General features: G+C 53.4%; 1 protein-coding gene and 1 long non-coding RNA gene across 2 annotated transcripts; one reads left to right on the top strand and one right to left on the bottom strand.

Moving 5' to 3' along the window:
* Positions 1 to 1,819: 1,819 nt before the first annotated feature.
* Positions 1,820 to 5,484, bottom strand: LOC118970290 (uncharacterized). Its single transcript, XR_005058170.2, has 3 exons — positions 5,389 to 5,484; positions 4,762 to 4,956; positions 1,820 to 2,611 (listed from the first exon to the last, which is right to left on the bottom strand). It is a non-coding gene; the product is annotated as an uncharacterized lncRNA (long non-coding RNA).
* Positions 5,485 to 5,621: 137 nt separating this feature from the next.
* S1PR2 (sphingosine-1-phosphate receptor 2) lies at positions 5,622 to 12,979 on the top strand. Its single transcript, XM_017657822.3, has 2 exons — positions 5,622 to 5,774; positions 10,513 to 12,979. The coding sequence occupies exon 2, from the start codon at positions 10,555 to 10,557 to the stop codon at positions 11,611 to 11,613; it is 1,059 nt and encodes a 352-aa protein (XP_017513311.1). The 5' UTR covers positions 5,622 to 5,774; positions 10,513 to 10,554; the 3' UTR covers positions 11,614 to 12,979.
* The last annotated feature ends 1,936 nt before the right edge of the window (positions 12,980 to 14,915 follow it).

Here is a 14,915-nt window from a genome sequence, read left to right as displayed (position 1 = left end):
TGGGACAGTAACTGACACAGTATTTTTCTGTCTTTTGAGAGGGCATCTCTCATATTTATTGATCAAATGGTTGTTAACAACAATAAAATTCTGTATAGGGGACTCAATGCACAATCATTAATCCACCCCAAGCCTAATTCTCAACAGTCTCCAATCTTCTGAAGCATAACGAACAAGTTCTTACATGGAGAACAAGTTCTTACATGGTGAACAGTGCAAGGGCAGTCATATCACAGAAACTTTCGGTTTTGATTAAGCATCATGAACTATAAACAATCAAGTCAGATATGATTATTCGTTTGATTTTTATACTTGATTTATATGTGAATCCCACATTTCTCCCTTATTGTTATTATTTTTTAAAATAAAATGCTGAAGTGGTAGGTAGATGCAAGATAAAGGTAGAAAACATAGTTTAGTGCTGTAAGAGGGCAAATGTAGATGATCAGGTCTGTGCCTATGGACTAAGTATTAATCCAAGCTAGACAAGGGCAGCAAAACATCCACGGATGCAGAAGATTTCTCTCAAAGCAGGGGGGGTGAGGTTCTAAGCCTCACCTCTGTTGATCCCCATTTTCTCACCTGATGGCCCCCCTGTAACTGTGCCTGTCTTAGGTTGTTCCTTCCTTGAGGAATCTTACCCGTCTCTGGCTAACCAGTTGTCTTCCAGGGCCATACAGGGAAATAAATGTAAAGTTGGTAAGTGAGAGAGAAGCAATATTCTTTGAAAAGGTTAGCTTTTTCTGACACAGTATTTATGTGTCAACTGTTATTATGATGCTGGGGGAAGGGGGTTCTGGCATTCCCCTCTCTCCTCACTGTGCAAAAAAGGGAGCCCACCCTTGCCAAGCTGGAAGGGCCAAAGATGCATCTGGTATCGTCACGTCAGGGACTGGCCTCCATCCCTTCCCTGAAGCCGAGAGCGGGCCCTGAGCCCATGGATGAGACGAGGCCGCTGCAGCCTGCCCAGATCACCATCTGGAAAGTCTCCAGGCAGCAGCTGGGGCCCCTCCTCCCAGGGCTGGGGCCGATGAGAAAGTTGGGACTTGTCTCAGACACTTCTCTTCATTCAGAGCCTTCTGCCAAAAGCCTGCCAAAGTGGGGTCTGGGCCTCATTGACTAGGGGGAGTTCACAGCATTTGGGGTATAGAGTCAGAGGTCAGAGGGTTCCCTCACCTCTGGATTACCAAGACGAGCATTCCACTTCTCCCCAGTGACTGATGTGTTCCTGGGCAGTGAATACTGACCTCCTGACTCCATGGGGCAGGGATTCTAGAGGAACCAGGGGGCAGAGAGCTCTAGTTTACATCCCACCCTACTGCCTGCTTCTGCTCCTCCAGCTTTAAAATGGGGTGATGAGGACTAGGCTGCCCTGTGGAGACTGTGGCAGGATCAGTGGTTGCTGGGGGTCAGGGAGGCGGGAGGGATGCCTAGGCAAAGCAGAGGATTTGGGGAGCAGTCACGATGGATGCATGTCATTTTACATCTGTCCAAACCCACAGAATGGACAACAGCAGGAGTGAGCCCCAGTGTAAAATTGGGGTGATAAACCCATCTGGGTTCATCAGTAGTAACCAATGCACCTCCCTTGATGGGGGAGGCAGTACATGTGTGGGGGCAGGTGGCGCATGGGAAATCTCTGTACTTTCCATTTTGCCGTGAGCCTAAAACTGTTCTAAAAAATAAAGTCTATAAAAAAAATGGGATGATTGCCTTCATCCGAAAGAACTGAAGCACATTTCTGATATTATAGTCAATACACGAAACAATTTTATATTATTTTCAAACAATTAAATGAAAAATAGCAGGATGATGAAAATAATAATACCCATCTCCTGGGTGGTGAGGATTCATAGAGCCACCCCAGCCCCCTGGTCTGTGTGGGGTAAACCTTAGCCATTATTGTCAGTGGCCCTATAATTAGGGGGGGCTGGTCCAAGCCTCTTCCCTCTTCTCTTTGTCCCCTGCCCAGGAGGTCCCCACGAAAAGGGGCCCCTTTCCTTCCTCTCACTCAGCGGCTCCCCTAGGGCAGGACCCAGCTTTCTCCTTGACCCCCACCCCCCAGGCCATCAGGAAGTCTAGGCCTCCAGCGTTTTCTAGTTCTCCAGCCAGTTCCCTCAGCTGACCAGCGGAGACCTCGCATTGCCCCAGAAGTAGGAGACGGGAGGGGCAGGGTTGTGGGGAAGAGAGAGGCGGAAGTCGTCTATTGGTGTATCTGCGTGTCCCTGGGGCTATTATCTTTGTCTAGGATCAGTCGCCCTAACAGACAGCTGGATATGTCTGTGGCCTTGACATCATCCCCACCCCCAGGTCCCCAGGTGGAGGGGAGAGAGGAGATGGCAAACTGCTGAGCCAGCCAAGCAAGCGTAGGGGGGCACTTCCTCCCCAGCCTTCAGGTCCCCGCAGAAGGCTTGAGATTTCCGCTCCGATAGCTCCTCAGCCAGGAGAGGACCCAGTTTTCTTTGTGTTTTGTCCCCTGTGGGTTGAACACCTGGTTTCTAGAGGTTGTCCAGGCAACACACTCTGCTTGGCAGAGAATTCGGTGAGGCTTTGCCAAGGTCTGAGTGGCTCCCAAGATCTGGCCCGGAACCAAAAGGACACCGAAACCTGACTGAAGAAAAGGGGCAAAGTTACTCTCTGGCTTTTCTGGCCTCCCCATCAAAGCCCTGCTACCCTGTGTTAGAATTGTCTGGATTCTTCTTTATCTCCTCCAATGACTGTCAGGTATGGATGACAGAAACCAATGAAGCATCACTAGACTAGCACGATATGAATATATATGCTGCATACATATTTGTAGCATTCATGTATTGGTTCTTAATATTTATTTGCTAGTAACTTAGATAGGTTTATTCTTAGTAGAAATGTATTTAATAATGATATGTTGACTCATAACCCTGCTGTTGATTAATGTCATTAATCCTAGCAATGTTATTGGTTATTGACATTATTTATTATCATTATTATTACAGGAGTGATTTTACAACTGGAAGCCTGGTGATTTGTTACCCTGTATTTGATTTTTTCTGTGCCTTGGTAATTTTTTGAATTGGTAATAGGAGGTAAAATTTTCAAACAGTCCCCTGAGGTACACCATGAAAAGTCTGGCCCCCTCTCACCTGTTTCCCTGCCCCCCCAGGTCCTCCTGAGGGTAACCACCGTGACAATGTCTTGTGCCTTCTCCCTGAGGAGATGGCCTGTGAGTCCACAGGCAAATGTGTGTGTATTTATACACCCCTTATAAATACACCCAGAAATGCAAGCAAGCAAGGCACACTGGTCTACATTGGGCTTTTTTCAACTTACTGGTGAAGGTAGTTTCACATCAAAATTACTCCATTTTTACTTTGCAATAGGCATCAACAGATCAATTTTAATTTTCTTTTTTGCTTTCAACCCTGTTTACAAAGTATAATGTACATACAGGAGAGTACACAGAACTTTCACGTTCTTTTCATTGGTTGCATTGTCTGGGTACAAGCAACCTTAATTTTTTTTTTATCAGCTTCATTGAAGCGTCACTGACATACAAAATTTAAGATACTTAAAGTGCACATTGTGATATTTTCCTCTCCTTTTTTACATTTTTAAAAAATTGAAATAGAGTAGATATACAATATTATATTGGTTTCAGGGGTACAACATGGTGATTCGACAGTTACATACATTTCTAAATGCTCACCATAAGTGCAGTTAGTCTGTCATCACACAAAGATATTACAATATTGTCGACTATATTCCCAATGCTATACTTTCCATCACGATGATTTGATATATGGATACATGGTGAACCATCTAGTTTAACACAGCTATCACTGCGACATTTATCTTTCGTCTGTGTGTGAAAATATTGGAAGTTCCACTGTCTTAGCAAGTTTCAGTTATACCATGTGGTATTATTAACTATAGTCACCATGTTTGACATTAGATCCTCAGGCCTTACCTATTCACACACCCGCTGCCCTGCCCCAGCCTGTGGCACTTGCCTACTCTTGGTTTTTATGTGTGACCTTTTTTTTTTAAGATTCCACATATAAGTGATACCATGAGATATTTGTCTTGTCTTTCTCTCTCGTACTTATTTCACTTAGTATAATGCCCTCAAAGTTCATTCATGTCAAAAATGAGAGGATTTCCTTCTTTCTCATGGCTGAATAATATTCCATTGTATATATCGCCGCCTCTTTATCCATTCATCCGTCATTGGGCATTTAGGTGGTTTCCCTGTCTGGGCTATTGTGAATAATGCTGCAATTAACATGAGAGTGCAAATACCCTTTTTCATTATTAGCTTTCCAACACTCTTTACTGAAGTATAATATACATAGAGACGACTGCCCCTGCCCTTTCCCTCCTTTCCATTACATGTCTGAGCATCAGGCAGTCTTCATTTGTAATTTAATTTATGGTTGGCATAGGGCACATATATACATGTTACAAAGGCCAAAAGGTACAGAAAGGTTAGAGAGTAAAAATAGCCTCCCTCCCACACCCTCTTCTCTATTTTTCAATACATCTCCCAGGAAATTGAGCAGTTTCCTCTTTCCTGAAATATTCTGGATGTTCTGAGCACATACAGGGGTAGAACATCAGATCCAAGCGGACAGGGAGTCTTGTTTGTTTTGCTCCAATGTATCTCCAGCCTGCTAGAATAGTGTCTGGCACACAGTGGGTGCTTAATGTATTTGGCAAATAAACATATAAGCAAATTGTGTATACATTTTCACCAGTAGTACCTTCCCAAAAGGCTGTCTCTCTCACCTGGATTTCAGCTCCATGAGGATGAGGACTTTTTTTCTTTTTTCTGTTTCGTCATAGCAGGACCACGGGGTGCACCAGAAACCTTTGTGGAAGGAATGAGGGGCTCTCCCACCTAGCATGCCGTCTGTGATGATTTTACACACTCACACCAGTAAATGTAGGTGTGTCTCGTTCCCGAGAGATTCCCGGCAAAATCTGAAGGAGAAAAGAAGGCAACGAAAGGACCGGATAGAAAATTGGACCCCTACTTGGAGGCAGGGCGCAACCTGGGTCTGCTGGTCTTCCACAGCGCAAGACCCATCCACAGGGGAAGGGTGCTGTTGGGTGCTCCAGTCTTCTAGACAACACAGGGCAGCACCTGAATTCTGAGGTCTTATCAAGGCGAAAACCTATTCTGATTCTGAAGTGATGCGTGGCCCATAATAGGAACTTGATTATTTATTGCCTGAACACACAGTAGGTGCTTGATGCCTATTTGCTGCGTTGATACATATACACAGTGGGGACTTCGCGGCCCCTTTGTTGAGTAAAAGAAGTGGATCCCATGCTCTCCTCCGATGTCAGAGTCCCAGGCATGGACCAAGAATATATCTGCAATTAAGAACGGTCGTTTTACGTGGAGGCTACCTGGCAGGAGCGAAGTGACGTCACGGGGTTGCGTGATGTCATGCGCTGGCCGGTTCTCACGGGTGGGGGCTGGGAGGGGCTGGGCGGGAGGTGGGGGGTGCGGACAAAGGGACCCCGCACGCCTTCCCCGCCGGCCCCCGTGAGCGCCTCGGCGGGCCGGCCACATCTGGAATTCATTGCAGCAGCCGCCGGAAAGGGGAGGAGAGGAGGGCGGGGCGACCGGGGGGCTGAGGCGGCGCCTCTCCCCGCCCCCCTCTGTTCCCGGTCCCCAGCCCCGGGACTCAGCCGAGCCCGGCGGGCAGCCCTAGCCCCAGCCGCGGCCGTCCCGGGGACGCAGACGCCAAAGCCCCTCCGGCCAGGGTAGGGACCCGGGCCGGCCTAGCCAGGTGAGCATGTGTGGCGAGCGGGAGGCAGAAAGGGCGGGCCCCGGTCCCCTGAGGTCGCGGGATCGGAGCTGGTGGGCCCGGCCAGGGGTCGGGGGCGCACTGGGGCGCGCACGCGCCGCCCGGGCTCCTGCTGCACCGAGGGAGTGGTCCCCGTGAGCCCTCTCCGCGACTGCAGGCGGCCCCCGCTGCCTCGGCCGCGAACCCCTAGACTGAGCTCCCCGCCTTCCCCAGCGGCAGGAAGTTGGCGCCGAGGAGAAGGCGGAATCCGAGCACTTTCGGCCGGAGACTGGGAGGCAGGATGGCGTGCCCGAGGACCGGAGGCTTGGGGAATGTGCATGAGGGGCATGGCGCCCCTCCTGCCTGACTCCGGCTGGGTAGGGGCGAAAGGTGCAGCGCACCGCCGACCCACCAGGACAAGGGGCGGAGCCCCGGGGGAGGGCCGTCGCACACTGCTTGCACAGCGGGCACCCTGCCTCAGTTTCCCCGAGTAGTTCGTCTCCTCCAGTCCCGGCTTGGGGGCGTGGCTTTGTTCTGGAAGGAAAGGGAACGTGACTAAATGGCTCCAGTGATTCTTATTTCCTTTGGGGCCCGGAGGTGCGACGCGCGTGGCGTGGGACCCGCGTGGTCCGGGGGCCCAACAGAGCGACGGAACCTTGCCCCCTCCTTGGGCACGGGTTGACTCACCCGGGGATTTCCACCCCCTCCCCCGACTCTGCCAGTCAGTCGCTCTAGGCGCCACGCGCTAAGCCCACGGTCCCCCGCGTGGCGCGACGCGGGTGCCGCACTCGCGATGCGGCTGCTGCTGGGATCTCCCCCCACCCTATCCCCAATCCTCCAACAATATCTAGGCGGGAACCCTGCACCTAGTGGAGGGATGAAGGGAATCCCCCACCCCCACTTGGAGAGGTGGGGTGCCCTGCGTGTGGCTGTCGCAGGAGAGGAGGCGCGGCCCAAGCAGGGCGAATGTGGATACCGCGCATTCCACGGCCAGATAAGGAGGCTGAGATTGCAGCGGAGAGCAGGGGCGGGTCCTGTCAATGTCTCCACGGAGCCGCGCCTGGTGGGGGAACCTGCCAGGCATCAGAGGTTCTCTAGTCTCTTTTGCTCTTTTTTGGGGCTGCTCTGAGTTTAGGAGCCTCCTGCCCTTGGGGGGCCCACTGAGGTCTTGTTTTTTCAATCATTCATCCATTCATCTCTCCCATATTCCCTCCCTCACAAACGTTTTCTGAGCACCTTCTGTATACCAGGCATCATTCCATAGAGGCTGAAAACAGGCTTGGCCGCTGGCCTCTGATACATTCTACCATGGAAGCCAAGCAGAGAACAAGAAATACAATAATAATCTCAGAAAATGGCAAGTGCTGTGAAGATAATAAATCAAGACACTGAGCTAGAAAGGCTTGGGGAAGGCAGCTGTGGTAGGCTGGTGGCCAGAGGAGGCCCCTCTGAGCAAGTGACCTGAACACTGAAACTGACAGGTGAGGAGAAAGTTATTTGAGGATTTCGGGGAAGGGTGTGCCAGGTGGAGAAACAGCAGCAGCAAAAGTACTGAGGTAAAGATGGGGTAGCACGCGGGAGGCCAGAGTGCTTGGAGTGGAGTGACCCTAGGAGAGAGTGGGAGGATGCCAGATGGGCAAGGGCCAGGCCATTTTGAGCAGTAGGGAGCATGGAAGAATTTGCAGCTGGGAACTGACATTGGTGTTATACATTAAAAAGCTCCCCCTGGCTGCTGCTTAGAAAATGGCAGGGTAGGGGGGTTCCTGACTCCTGAAGGGAAACCAAAAGAAAAATTGCCAAAAGGGTTAGTCTGCAGCCCTAAGGCAAGGGGCATGGAATCAGTGAATGACAGGAACTGTCAGTACAGGGCCTGCCTCAGTGGAACTAGGGGGAGGGGCTCCTGGAAGCCGCGGAGACTTCCTCCAGCCTTCCTTTCTCCTTATCTCCCACTGAACAGTCGTGGTCTGTCTTTTCCCTTCTCTTCAAACCCTGTCCCTTGTCGCTCTTACTCCATTCCTGGCCTGGCAATTCCCTTGTTCTGAGCTGGGTGATACCCGGGAGGGAGTCCAGGCTGCCTTGGTGGAGGTGAACAGGAGACAGGCCCTGGGAGCCTGCTGGCCCGGCACAGGGAGGGGAAGCAAGCCAGGCCTATATCTCCCCGGGGGGGTAACTCTTCCTGGTCCCAAACTCGGGGCCGAGTTTCCTCTTTCTGGGAAACACGAACCTGACTTAAGCTTCGTCTCTGGCAAAGTCCTGGAGGGAAGGATGAGAGAAGGGAGGCAGTGGGCCTCAGTTCCCCTTCTCTTACTGGGAGAGCCACCCCTCCTTCCGAGGATGCCATGACAGCCTACTGGGGCCACAGAAAGTGAGTGTTTATAGTCTTCTCATCAGGGAAGAAAACAGGCTTTTTGGTCAATCCCTGGGGTGTGAAGACTGAACCCATTTCTGATTTCCCCAGGAAGTGGCCATAAATCTCTTGGCCGCCAGATGGGAGAAGTGGTGGCCCCGTGCGAGGGGGGTAAAGCGGCGCCTAGCCATGGGACACGCTGTGAGCTTCTCGGGCGCCCACTGTCAAGAGTGCTTTCCAGGCCGGCGAAGAGGGCTTGACTCTCAATTTTGAACCCCAGGCGGGGCCCAGTAGGCCAGGGCAGCCTGGGAGCGTCTGGTTGGGGTGATCCGGCGGTCAGGCCGCGGTTCAAACTCTCCCCAGGGACGTCCACACGGCCTTAATCTGTCCTTGCAAATAAGTGAATTCCAGCTGCCAGCGAAGGACCAGACTCGCCGAGCTGGCTGGAGAGCGCCCCAGCTGGGCCAATCAATGCCGAGGACGAAAAGCTCAGGCCAATAGGCGAATCGCTCAATGCCCTGGGATTGAAAATGGGCCAATCTGAGCTCGCGCTGCTTTTGGCCCGCCGGCGGGTCTGGTAAAGCCCAGCCTCGGGGCAAGCCGACTCCCGGCGGCTGCAGCAAGCAGAGGGCATCAGTGCTCCCCAGGCCCTGTCCTGCAGAGGAACAAGGGGCCTCTGTGTGGCGATCTGGGCAGGGCAGCATTCCCCGGGGATGTGCACAAGCCCTTCTCTGTTTCCAAACTAGGACGGGTGCCCCTTCGTCCAGGGGTAGCAGCTGCCTGTCGGGCCAGGGGCCAGGGCGCCCCTCTGAGGGGGTGTCCAGGGACTGAGATGGCTATGTGACCCCGGAAGCCCCCCATCACTCCCAGTCTCACTAGGAACCGGCCTAACCAGCCTTTTGTGGAACGGTGTTCCAGGCACGCACGTGGCTTTTGCGGGGCGTGTTTCTAGGGACCTGGGGAGGACATGTCCCATGCCCCCCCCCAATTTAACTAAAGACTGGAGCTTCCTCCGGGCTTCTGGTGTGAACAGCAGACACTGCACCAGCTCCTCTGAGACGCCCCCCAAGCTGGGGAGAGGCCGCGATGTAGGCCTCTCATCTTCTCAGCCCACGCATCTCTTCCCGCCCCTTCCCCCCATGGCTCGATTCTCCTTGGGGGTGGTGTGTGACTCAGGCTTTCATGGAAACAAATGCCATCTCCCCCTCCTCACGTCCCCTTTCGCTGTGGGGCTGCACGCCCCCTCACTGGCTCATATAACTTGAGCGCAGCAGCTGCCCAGTCCCCCAGCCAAGACCTCCCAGATGGGTCTCATGTGGCTCCCCTATCCCATCACCCCCTCCCAGCTTTCCCCACACCGGATGTGACTGGGGAGACAGGACTCCACCCTGTTTCTTCCAAGAGCCTCACATCTGGATTTCATCCTGGCTGGGGAAGGGGGGTGCCAGTGCCCTGCCCACCCCACTGGGACCCTCTGTCCCAGGGCAGGACTGCATGGTGCTGATGAGAACAGGCTGCTGGGAATCTTGCCTGGCTGGCTTAGTCAATATCCCCTCCCAAAAGATTGGGTGGAGGGCACCTAGGTCCCTGGCTGTCTGTGTAGCAGAAAGAGGGAGCTAAATAGTATGACCTAATATGTACTGAGGGCTTGCTATGTGCTAAAGTTACTTCATGCGTCATTCAACAGGATTTTCCTCTCCCCTCTATGAAGTGGGCTCCCTTCTCCCCACGGCATGGATGAGGACACTGAGGCTGAGAGGTCAGGTGCCTTGCCTGGTCACAGAATGTCAGAGGTGGAGTGGGGTTGAACCACAGATTGACTCAGGTCTGTGACCTCTGGGATGCTCAAACCTCAGGGCTGTCCAGATGTCTCCCCCAGACCTTATCTTTGGAGCACCCATGGCCTCAGGCTTAAACCCAACCTAAAATCCAGGGCAGTGAGTGGTAATGAGCTGGGGACGGTGCTATCGGTGGTGAGCGTCCCACTGATAGGTTGGCCTGCGGCATGAGGCCTGAGGCTCTAGTGTATTCGAGAAAGGAGACCCTCAGGTCCTGCCCAAGGCTCGCTCTCTGGGTAGGTGGACAAGGCTTCTGGAAGGCCAGTTTGTGTCCTTCCATTTGGGGGAGCTTCTGTTCCTCTGGAAGATAGTGCTGGCTGGAGGTTATAGAAGCTTTGGAGCGGGTCTCTGGCTCTGCCACCTACTAGCTTGGAGACTTGGGGACAGTGAATCGACTTCTCTGGGCTTCCCATTTGTAAAGGGACAGTTATGACAATTCTGGTGTCATGTGGCCACTTAGCAAGGAGTGATGGACCTGGGACTTGAGCCACAGGTGTCCAGAGGCAGAGCCTGGCACTGACCTGTCTATGTGTCTATCTCTCTTTTCTCTCTGCAGCTCTGACAGCCCCATGGCCCCAGCTGGCCACTGAGCCCCACCATGGGCAGCCTGTACTCGGAGTACCTAAGCCTCAGCAAGGTCCGGGAACACTATAATTACACCAAGGAGACGCTGGACACGCAGGAGACGCCCTCCCGCCAGGTGGCCTCGGCCCTGATCATAGTTCTCTGCTGCACCATTGTAGTGGAGAATCTGCTAGTGCTCATAGCGGTCGCCCGCAACAGCAAGTTCCATTCCGCCATGTACCTGTTTCTGGGCAACCTGGCCGCCTCGGACCTGCTGGCGGGCGTGGCCTTCATAGCCAATACCTTGCTGTCTGGCCCAGTCACCCTGGGGCTGACCCCTGTGCAGTGGTTTGCCCGTGAGGGCTCTGCCTTTATCACGCTTTCCGCCTCTGTCTTCAGCCTCCTGGCCATCGCCATTGAACGGCATGTGGCCATCGCCAAAGTCAAGCTCTATGGCAGCGACAAGAGCTGCCGCATGCTGCTGCTCATCGCAGCCTCGTGGCTCATCTCTCTGGCTCTTGGCGGTCTGCCCATCCTCGGCTGGAACTGCCTGGGCCACCTCGAGGCCTGCTCCACCGTGTTGCCGCTCTATGCCAAGCACTACGTGCTCTTCGTGGTGACCATCTTCTCTGTCATCTTATTGGCCATTGTTGCTCTGTACGTCCGCATCTACTGTGTGGTCCGCTCCAGCCATGCTGATGTGGCTGGCCCGCAGACCCTGGCCCTGCTCAAGACAGTCACCATCGTGCTGGGCGTCTTCATCCTCTGCTGGCTGCCTGCCTTTAGCATCCTTCTCCTGGACTATGCCTGTTCCGTCCGGTCCTGTCCTGTCCTCTACAAAGCCCACTACTTCTTCGCTTTTGCCACCCTCAACTCACTGCTTAACCCTGTCATCTACACATGGCGCAGCCGGGACCTGCGGCGGGAGGTACTGCGTCCACTACAGTGCTGGCAGCGGGCAGCAGGGGTGCAGGGACGGAGGGGCGGGACCCCGGGCCACCACCTCCTGCCCCTCCGCAGCTCCAGCTCTCTGGAGAGGGGCACACACATGCCCACATCGCCCACGTTTCTGGAGGGCAACACAGTTGTCTGAGGGGCAAGTGGGCTGACTACCAGGTCACAGCAGAGGGCTCCCTGGAGCTGACTGGACAGAGACATGGGGCTGCCAAGCAATCTGCCTCTGCTCTGCAGACCTGGGCAATATTGAGAACAGTTCACACCTGGGACGGCTGGCTGAGGAGCTGACCAGTTGGATGGCAGAGCTGCAGCAGGGTCCTGGAGGCCAGTGCAGTGACCTGTGTGACCTTGTCAGAACTGGATTGTGGGGAAGCCTGGGGGGACCTGGAAAGGGCCGGGTGACAGCAGGCAGGTGCTCAAGGGGAGCTCAGAGTGTGAGCAATTTACAGCGTGGTACAAGGGATTTCAACATTTCATGATGTCTGACCTTCTGCTCTGTGCCAGACTCCCCTCCTTGAATTTACCCCCATTACCTTCTCCTGGCCACCTCGGGCGACTCCCCTGGAACCACTGTTCTGAGGGGCTGGAGGTCTCCTCCCTGCATGTCCTGGGTGGCTCTGGCTAACAGTTGCTCGGCCCAAATCCACAGCTTCCCCAAAATACACAAGCTGCCACTTTGACCACTTGTTCCCTTTCCTCTTACTCCACAAGATGCTGAGATGCCAGGAAACCACGGGTGGTGGGGGGTGCTGAACCCCCTTCTCAGACCTCATTGGCCAGTTGCACTATTTGGGGCTCAGAGGAATCATGAAGGGCTGGAAAATCAGGTCTGGAGGCCTGAAGAGGGCTTTGGGCCTCCCAGTGGGGCAAGGTAGAACTTGAGAAAGTTCTAGAGGAGACACCCAGGACCTCCCCACTCCCAAGCTACTCCCACCTCCAGCGCCAGCTGAGATCCCAGGTGTCCTAAGGCAGGGCAGCCTTGAGCCCGCTGTGCCTCCTTTTATGTTACATTGGACAGAGGAATGTGGGGCTGGGGGACGCCAAGGACATCTGTGGGGTGCTTGCTGCCCACCTGGCCCCGAAGGACTTGGCTAAATTCCATAGATAGATGGAAGGGACATTGCGGTACAAACATATTTATGTGTGTCTGTGTGTGTGCACTCATGGGATGTCTGGGACCCCCTCTCCCCACCATGTTTCCCCGGAATGGATGCTATTCTGTTGTCTTACGTCCACGTTGAAGCTGCCAAAGAGGGTCTGGCTCCTGCAAGGACCCCTTTGAAATTGCTGGCTCATCTCCCCCTGGAGAGCTGAACTGCAGCTCACTTCGGGGAGGGAAACCGCACGCCTCAAAATGATCAATTGTGAATGCAAAGGCTCGGGGAGAAAGTCTTTGGGGGGCAAGGAGCCAGGTGGGGGCTTGTCGCTCCCCATACTGCTCCCCAGATGCCCCTCATGCCGGAGACCCAGCCCCAGGCCAATAAACGGTTCAGTTTCTCTTGCTGGTGCTTGTTGTCTTTTCAGACTTAAGGTGGCCATTCCCCCATTAGTGCCGATGGCCTGTGTGTGGATGGGCATGGGTGGGTGGCTGTTGCCCAGGGAACATCCTTTGCCAGTCTTCCCATTCCGTCCCCCACCCCCAGCCCTGCCTGAGCCAGGACTGCTGAGGCATCTGAGAAAATGGGGTAAATGCTGACCTTCCCCCTAGGACAGCTTTCTGGCCCCTCCCAGTGGTCAATTAGACTGGGGCCTCCCTGCTTCCCTCACCGGGAGAGCCTGGTGGGCTGGTGGTAGGCCTTTTTCATCCTGAGCACACATCCCTCACCGGGAGCTGCAGAGATGGATTGGGGGATGCAGGCCTGAGACCCCTCCAGGGCTCAGCCTTTCCCAAAGGAATGGCTGACCTTCATCAGGCACTTTCCTTTCTCATGAAATCTGAGATGAGACTCCAGGAGGTGGGAGTTATTCTAAACTGTTGTGGAGAACGTGGGTTCAGAGAAGTTAAGTGAGCTGCGCAGGGTCACACAGCCAGTGGCGACAGCGCCTGTCTGGATTTGGCTCCACTGCTGGGCTGAAGAAAGGACCTTCAACCCCCTCTGCCAGGGAAAGAGGGGAGTGTGGGCTGCGAGCCCCAACCAGCCCTTCTCAGAACCAGGAGAAGCCCAGATGGGATGCAGCTGGGGGTGGGTCCCTTGGTTGACTCCAGGCTGACACACCCCCTCCTTTGCTTCAAGGCACAGGGCCCAATGGCTCCTTTGAAGATCTGGAGCTTTGAGGGGGGACCCAGGCCCCCAAGCCAGAGCCCCACCCAGCAACATCTAGCAAACACTAGCACAGCTGGTGGGAGAGAGTGGGATTGGCAGCGTCTAGAGGCTGAGAGGCCTGCAAACCCCACTGGAATTCCCCTTAGTCTAGTAGCTCAGGACAACCTCTGTTTGGAAACCTGAACTGTAGCTGGGATTGTGAGGACGAAAAAGCCCAGGCCAGGCCAGAGTTAATAAATTTCCCCCAAATACCCACGTGTTTCCTCCACCTCCAGGCCTCTGTTCAAATGCCACCTCCTCCAAGAGGCCTGTCCTGACCACCTTTCTTCCTCCCTACCAAGCTCTTCACCTGTTTATTACCTGGCAGTATATTATAAATCAGTTTGTCTCCCTCCATCAGAATATGAGCACCTTGAAGATAGGACTACATCTGTCTTATTCATCCAGTATCTTAAATAGTACTTGGCATGTTCTCACCACAGGGCCTTTGTGCTTGCTCTTAACTCTGCCTGGATTGATCTTCCTCCAGACATCCTTGTGACTCCTCACCACTCTAACATCACACTCTGGATAAGGCCTCTGGCCATGCACTTTTTTTTTTAATTGAAGGATTCGTGATATATAATCTTATACTGCTTTCAAATGTACAAACAGTGGTTCAACAGTTAACCCAGAGTATTAAATCCTTACCCCCTCTAGTGCAGTTACTATCTATCAACATGGAAAGATGTTACAGAATCAATGACTATATTCTCCACGCTGTTCTACCTTCCCTGTGACCAACTTTCACTGTAATTGCAAATTATTGTGCCCCATACATGCACTTCTTAACCTATCTGCCTCCTTGCCTACTCTAGTGCCCAACACATTTTGCTTCTTTATCCTGCTGGTTGTCCATCTCCCCCTTTAGAATGCCAGTTCCATAACAGGAGGGGTTTGTCCGTTTTGTTCACTGCTTGGCCCCACTGCTCAGAACACAGTAGGTGCTCAAGAAATGTTTGTCAAATAAAAGAATGCAAAAGCAAGGGAGGGACACTCCGGTGAGTATTAAGTGCCATGAAGAAAATAAAATAGAGGAAGCAACAGTTTTGGGTACTCTGAGAGCAGGCACTATCATCAGCCTTTTGACACGTATGGAAACTTAGGCACAGAGAGGTCAAGTAACCTGCCCAAG

Source organism: Manis javanica, chromosome 13 (assembly GCF_040802235.1).
Source record: "Manis javanica isolate MJ-LG chromosome 13, MJ_LKY, whole genome shotgun sequence".
Lineage (NCBI taxonomy): Eukaryota > Metazoa > Chordata > Mammalia > Pholidota > Manidae > Manis > Manis javanica.
This window is presented reverse-complemented; position numbering and strand designations above follow the sequence as displayed.

Bases quoted from the DNA above. Each gene is read 5' to 3' on its own strand.
- S1PR2 (XM_017657822.3), top strand. From the start codon at position 10,555: ATGGGCAGCCTGTACTCGGAGTACCTAAGCCTCAGCAAGGTCCGGGAA.